Source organism: Bufo gargarizans, chromosome 3 (assembly GCF_014858855.1).
Source record: "Bufo gargarizans isolate SCDJY-AF-19 chromosome 3, ASM1485885v1, whole genome shotgun sequence".
NCBI lineage: Eukaryota > Metazoa > Chordata > Amphibia > Anura > Bufonidae > Bufo > Bufo gargarizans.
This window is the reverse complement of record NC_058082.1, coordinates 449,762,813-449,770,548: the sequence shown is the minus strand read 5'-3', so window position 1 is coordinate 449,770,548 and position 7,736 is coordinate 449,762,813. Positions and strand designations below refer to the sequence as shown.

The following is a 7,736-nucleotide window of genomic DNA, read 5'->3' as shown; positions in this document are numbered from 1 at the left end:
AAGGCCAGAAATCTGGGATTCCAGAAAGGATCTGTACCATGATCGGGTACGAAAGGATGCCTGAAGATTGGGCCAGATGCAGATCCGATAAGCGTTCTGGAATTAGTAAGTGTACATTTTAATATATTCATGTAATATCATTCTGTGTATAAAATCAAGTCCTGTAGCATCCCTGATTGCAATCTCTAGGGCAGTGTTCAGACGTCTGCACTAGAAATTAGCATGGGCCTTGCAAAGTAACATAGCAGACTTTTTTTTAATTTGCAAAATCCTTTGATGTCTATCACTTTTTATGTAATGCATCTCTGCACATTTGCCAACTTTCCTGTGTCACTTTGCTTGGCCTTTGTTTATGTCTTGTGCACACGTCTGGCAAGGATGGAGCCCTGACCTTGCAAAAGTAATCAGGGGTTGCTATGGGACTAGCTATGGTTCTGTCTGATATGAACCTTCTTGAAAGTAATCACAGATGGGTTTCTGAAATGTACATTGGGCCTTGCAAAGTGACATAGCAGACTTATTTTTTTTGCAAAATCTTTTGATGCCTATCACTTTATATATAATGCATCTCTGCACATTTGCAAACTTTCCTGTGTCACTTTGCTTGGCCTTTGTGCACACGTCTGCAAGGATGGAGCACTGACCTTGCAAAAGTAATCAGGGGATACTATGGGACTAGCTATGGTGCAAAGTGACATAGCAGACTTTTTTAAAATTTAAATCCTTTGATGCCTATCACTTTTTATATTGGATACTTTCACACTTGCGGCAGGACGGATCCAACAGGCTGTTCACCATGTCGGATCCGTCCTTCCGCTATTTTGGCAGACCGCCGCTCTGTCCCTATTGACGATAATGGGGACGGGGGTGGAGCTCTGGCACAGCACGGCGGTGGATGGCAAAAGCCGCAGGACTAAAAAGTTGAATATGCTGTACTTTTAGTCCTGTGGCCTTTTGCCGTGCACCGCCGGGCTGCGCCAGAGCTCTGACCGTCCCCATTATAGTCAATAGGGACAGAGCGGCGGTCTGCCAAAATAGCGGAAGGACGGATCCGACATGGTAAAACAGCCTGTTGGATCCGTTCTGCCGCAAGAGTGAAAGTAGCCTCATGCATCTCTGCACATTTTCAAAATTTGCTATTTCTTGTGCACATGTCTGCAATGATGGAGCTCAGTTTTCTATCCTTTGAAGTTGTATGAAATAGAAGATGTCTTTTAAATATTGTAAACCATGAAAATCATTGAAAACTGAAAAATTTTATTTTTTATTTTTTTCAGTAAAACAAATAAAGACAAAGTGGAATTCCTGTCGGGATCAATTCCGACGGGAATTTAATGCCAGCAAAGGGCATAGTGGCGACGGGAAGCCCAAGAAGAAGCCCTATATGTATACCAAGGACTTACAGTTCCTCCTGCCTGTAATGGACCTGCGACCGTAAGTTTTCAGTTACTGTATGGAAACTGGGGAACATGGCTGTAAGTAGTCCATCGAATCCTAACCTGGCATCCTGCTGAGAGTTTTAGCGCACAGCGTCATTGTTTTCCATGATGCTGTGCGCTTTGTGCAACTACTGCAGTACACTAATACACTCATATAGATCATACGAGTGTATTACTGTACTGCAGGGGGCTCACGAAGCGCATGGCGTTATTGAAAACAATAAACCAACATGCTGTCCTGCTCTATGTAGGATCCCAGGTTGAAATACCAAGGACCACTCACATCCATGTTCAAAGGTCATGTGCGTTTTGCATATTGCATATTGATCTATTGTTACCCTACCTGCATAGATCATTACCATATGATATTCTTCAGTTTTTAAAAAAGTCACTAGAGTAGCGTGATGACATATTACTTTATTATATCTGACCTCATAGTAATGACAACATTAGACAATAGTGAAACAGAGAAAAGGCTGCAGCGTCACGGCCTTGTCAAACAGCTGATTAGTGTGGATTGGGGTAGATCTATCAATAGCTTTTTTTTGTATAAAATACTTACAAGTACTTTTGATCTATTTCAGGACAGTGGACAATCTTCAGGCCGATGAAGATTCCTCGTCCACAAACCTGGATGAGCCTGGTACCCCTGCAGCATCTTTTCTACTCCATGCTGGACCTTCAGAGGCTGAGGAAAGGCCAGAGGAGGAAAGCCAGCAGGAGATTTCTCCGCCTCAGCCATCCAGGCGCCAAAGTTCTCGAAGGAGGGGAGGATCTTCGAGTCAACAAACAGCGCAGATGGCTCGGAGGGATTTTATTGATTCACAGGTCTTTGAGTACCTAAATAAAAATAAAGCGGAGACCCCAGAGGAAAAAATTCTCCGAAGCCTGGCTCCTGCCTTATCTAGAGTGCCTCCTGAACGGCATTCTTTGGTGCTATCTTCAGTAGCATCAATATTGTATCTATTCGAGGGGGATAGTATTCCCCTCGATGTGATTCAATTTATAGATAAGGAGAAATTGAGGCAAGCCCATATCCGGGCACAAATTAGGCCACCAATGCCATCTTCTGAAAGTGTGGCACATATTGCAGGTCCAGGACCCACACATCCTGGCAGTTCTTCAACCCCTCAAATTGTTTTCAGGGGAACAGGTCCATACACAAGGGAGCTGTTTGATTTATAATTTTTTTTTTTATTTGCTTTATATTTTCATAAAAAGTTATTTGGAATCTGCTATGTTGTGTCATTATTTTTATTTATCTATAAAATTTTAATTAAAAAAATAAATACATTTTTTGACAAAGTTCAAAGGTCTGGATCTTCTAGGGAGGGTCACACCGGTATTAGTGTACTCCTCCAAATTAGGTTTTATACACAATCTCATATACCCTCCAGTATGGGGTTGGTTGTGTCTCTGGGTAAATGATTATATTAGTAATATTTTAGTATTTAGTGAATTAGGGAGAAGTTGTGTAGTCAATAGCCAATCAAGGGATATATGACACGCGCTTTCTAAAAAATAAAAGATTAGTATTTTAGGAATAATCAATAAAAAGTATGGGACTTCACTTTACATAAAATGAGTTTGTTTTTGGTTTAAATTAAAATTACAAAAAAAAGAATAGTTTTGGAAATGTGGTATTAGAGGGTATTTCTGTAATTTTTTGAACATTCTAGTCAAATTCATTTTAAAATATTACATGGTCTATATTGTTAGATAAATTAAAAAAGTGCATATAGGCCATTAATAGTTTAAATAAATATTTAAAACGCTAATATTACAAAAAATACCCCAGCCCGCAAGCCCACGTCAAGGGTCCACATTGTCTTGCGAGTCCCTAAACTATCTAAAAAATTTTAAAAGGGAACTAACTAACTAAAAAAAAAATTCAAAATTTGGACCAGATCAAATCAACGACCACCACGGATGGCATCCTTCTGCCACGGCAATGAACCTTCTGGACTGCAAAAGTAGTCCGCATAGCGTTCCCGAACAGCTAGTCCAGCTGTTCCAGGTCTTCCATGTCGGACTGGTTCAAAATTGAAAGGTGTGTTAGTCAAATTTTTAAGCTGTTCTGCATCCAAGGGAACATCGTGGATCCTGGTGAAATTGTGTAAAACGACACAAGCTTGGATCACCAGGGTGACATTTACCGGATCCATTTGCATTGACGACATAAATACTCTCCACTTAGCAGAAAGTATACCAAAGGCGCACTTAACAAACCGTCGGGCACGAGTCAGTCGCTAGTTGAATATGCGCTTTCGGTTGTCTAAATCGCGTCTGGGGAAGGGCCGCATCATATTGGGTGATAATGCAAACCCTTCATCAGCCACAATTACAAATGGAGCCGGGGGACCTGCTGATCCGGGTAGTGTTCTGGGCTCTGGTAGGGCTAACTGATTGGCGCGAAGTCGCTCACCCATTCTGGAGGCACAAAAGATGCGGGAGTCTGATGTACTTCCATAGGCCCCGATATCGACAATTACAAACTTGTAATTACTGTCAGCCAAGGCTAACAGCACCACAGAAAAGTACTGCTTGTAATTAAAGTACCGGGACCCTGAGTGAGCAGGCTTCTCAACACGTATGTGTTTGCCATCAAGTGCCCCAAGGCAGTTTGGGAACTGCGCAGAATCTTGAAAACCCTCGGCGATACGTAGTCAATCTACCGCCTTGGGGGTGGGCATCACCGCTTCCCTGAGATGTTGCCATATGATTTGACACGTTTGGCTGATTATCCCAGAGATAGTAGAGACTCCCAGCAGGAACTCGAAGTGCAGCGAAGCAAAGGAGTTTCCAGTTGCCAGAAATCTGTAAGATAAAAAATAAAGAAAAAATGTATGTCAAAACTGTATCATAAAGTATTAAGGGCTATTCTCATCTCATAGTATGATAGTTGCAGTTCCCACCTCTTGAAACCACACCAATATCGAGAAAGGTCCACCACCAAGCTCTTAACCCCGTCTTTTCCATAAAACTTAATTGGAGCGTGTTACCCATGTTCCTTAAAATTTTTATATCAGCTGATGGAAATAGCTGAGCTGCGCTTGGCTATATTTGTCTGGACCATTAAAGTAATGGATGGCGGCTGCACATGCGCTGTGCGCCCTCCTTCACTTTGTGTGCTATGTTCTCAATATAGTTGTTGGTCCAAGCTGTGGGATCAACACCCACCAGACAAGGGGGGCCTATCCTAGCTATATGCCCACATTGCTTGAGATGTGAAAAACCCATTTACCAAAAAAAAACATTATTTTTGGAATACACATTCGGGCTACATAACATACTAAAAAATTTAAGTTATGTGACCACTGCAAGTGCCAGATGCCACATTAAAAAAACTACAATGAGAGATCTGGCATGCCTATCTGTCCACATGAGAAGCGGAGAGACAGGTCCGCATTTGCAATACATTTGTGAGATGGATCCATATCCGGATCAGTCTACAAATGCTTTATGTCTGCAAGCCGATTGCGGGATCCAGCAGCCAGTTCCAGCAAATGAACTGCTTGTGGGATCACTCTGCCTCAAGTGTTTAAGTACACGGTACCCTAGGAATATTTTAAAAGTATTATATCATAAACCTTTTTTTTTTTTCTTGTTAAATAAAAGAAAATATAATAAAAAAAACTAATAAAAACCAATAGTTCAATAACATAAATTAATTAATTTACCTCAAAGTGACAATGAGTCTTTCTTCAGGTCCAATGCAGCGCCTCATGTTCGTATCCTGAAAGGTTAGGTACGGACGAAGAGATGCAAGCAGGCGATCAAAAGATTCCACAGACATACGACAAAACTGGTGAAATTTCATAGGGTCCTGTCGCAGGTCTGCATATAATGTATGGAAGTGTCCCTTCTGGAGCCTTTGTGAGACAATAGGATGCACCCATTGCCTCCGTCTCCTCCTTGGTTCTTCTTCCAGCATTTGCGAATTACTTCCAAAGCGCCGAGAAAGTAGCCAGCGTAGAAGCAGTTCACGTTCAAAGTAATTTGCCATCGTTATCGCACAGAAAACAGTGAGAATCCAATACCAGCAAGGCACAAGCTACACACAGCTCTATCCGACTAGAAAAGCACATAAAATGGCACCTGAATTCTGAGCATGTGACTTTTCTAGTTTCCTAGACAACTATGAATATATTATAATATTTTATTCTCTCCTCCTTTTTTTAAACTCATCCGTTTTTTACGGACCGTTTTTTGAGGATGACATACGGAAGCCACTCTTCCGTTTTTTTGCGGACATGCGGATCCGTTTTTTGCGGATCCGCAAAACGGAACGGATTACAAACGGTTGTGTGAATGTACACTTAATGTGTTTTTTTCTAAAGTGGTGGCTGCACATGTTACAAAGTGAAAGTAAGACGTGAGGGAACGTGAGATCACCCATAGTGCCGTGCAGCCAGCCAATCCACAGCCATCCCTTGTAATGTCACAGCACTATAAAAGCCTCATCCCACACGGTCTCCACCATTTCACTGTGAGCTGATCATAGGCAGAGACGTGATAAGCGCTCATGCGCTAGGGACAGTGTTGCTGAAAACTGTTTAACCACTTAACTGTTTTGATGGAGTCCAGCTTGGGCACTGGGAAAAGTAGCTAACTATTCTGCCGGAGCTGGGCTTGGGCATAAAGTGGAGGGGGGGGAGGGGGGGGGGGGGGGGGAGAGAGCTGCTTTAACCCCTTAAGGACTCAGCCCTATTTCACCTTAAGTGAAAAAGTGAGGAACCGCACTCTGTTCAAGTCGTATCACCGGTGCCGATCAAGGGCTTATTAGGCCGTATCCAAGTAATGAAATAGTGAGGCACTCAGTCTGAAAGTTATGCAAATTAAGTGTATTTTGTTTTTTCAATTTTCTGTATCATCCATTTGCCCGTTGCATATTAAAGCATCCAGCGCCCAGGCAAACCCATATCCTGTACACAGATAACATGACCACTGATTAAGGTCCACCGTGACCGAAACGTCTGGTCAGAAATAATCTGTCATTCTTTAATATACAACGGGCAAATGGATGCTACAGAAAATGGAAAAAAAAAAATACACTTAATTTGCATAACTTTCAGACTGAGTGCCTCAATATTTTATTACTATTTCACCTTAAGGACTTGGCCATTTTTTGCAAATCTGACATGTGTCACTTTAAGTGGTGATAACTTTAAAATGCTTTGACTTATCCAGGCCATTCTGAGATTGTTTTTTCATCACATATTGTACTTCATGACACTGGTAAAATGAAGTAAAAAAAGAGTCATTTTTATTTATATTTTTTTTTTTAAATATATTTATATTATATATAAATTTACATATAGTATAATTAGTGTAATATTGTATAATTATTTATTCAATGATCCATATGAGGTATGGTGATTTCAATATAGTGTATTGTACAGTATAATGGACATATATAGATAGAAAGATAGATAACCTCTGTATTAAAAAATAATTATACAATATTACACTAATTATACTATATGTAAATCCAAGATCCAACATTAAGAATAGCAAGAATAGGTGTGGGAATTGTCCTGGCAGAAGGAGGGGTGGGTGAGGGGTTCCATCAAGGAGGAAATGTTCAAAAGGCTTTGCTAAATACAAATGTATCCATACTGTACATGTTGTTTTTCGATACTGTATTAACATTCAGCCACTATAGGAACATAGCTAATAAATACACTCTGTATCCACTAGATTATATATCTGTATACTGTACACTGCTCCATTACATATCTGTATACAACACTTCATTATATATCTGTATACACCGCTGTATTATATATCTGTATACTGTACACTGCTCCATTACATATCTGTATACAACACTTCGTTATATATCTGTACACACCGCTCTACTATATATCTGTATGCAGTAGACCACAAAAAAAATCTGGTACAATGTATCACCGGGTGTTATCCAAATCTAATCCACTTGTATCACAGATGTAAAGACATAATGGAGCGGTGTATACAGATATATTATAGAGCTGCATATGCAAATATATAGTCTAATATTCTCGATGTACTGAATCATAATTGTGATCGATACATAAATATATGAATGTACAGTTTTTATTTATTTTTAACCCCTCCAGCCCCTCCTCGCTCATGTGAAAGGGGCCTTAGACCCTGTTGTAGCCATACTGAGAGTGGGGGGGAAGGAAAGTTATTAGAGAATGTCCCAATTTCAAGTAATAAGATAGTTTGCTTCAAGTCAGGCGCAGGCAGAGTAGTCAGCAATACTGAGGTATAATACTGCAATGTACACCATTAGTCAATCCTTTTGTATGT

At 40.5% G+C, this 7,736-nt stretch overlaps 1 protein-coding gene across 1 annotated transcript; it reads left to right on the top strand.

Annotated features, from left to right (window-relative positions):
- The first annotated feature begins 1,079 nt into the window (after positions 1-1,079).
- Positions 1,080-2,624, top strand: LOC122931661. Its single transcript, XM_044285735.1, has 2 exons — positions 1,080-1,434; positions 2,024-2,624. Exons 1-2 carry the CDS (start codon positions 1,385-1,387, stop codon positions 2,622-2,624), a joined length of 651 nt encoding a protein of 216 aa, XP_044141670.1. The 5' UTR covers positions 1,080-1,384.
- The last annotated feature ends 5,112 nt before the right edge of the window (positions 2,625-7,736 follow it).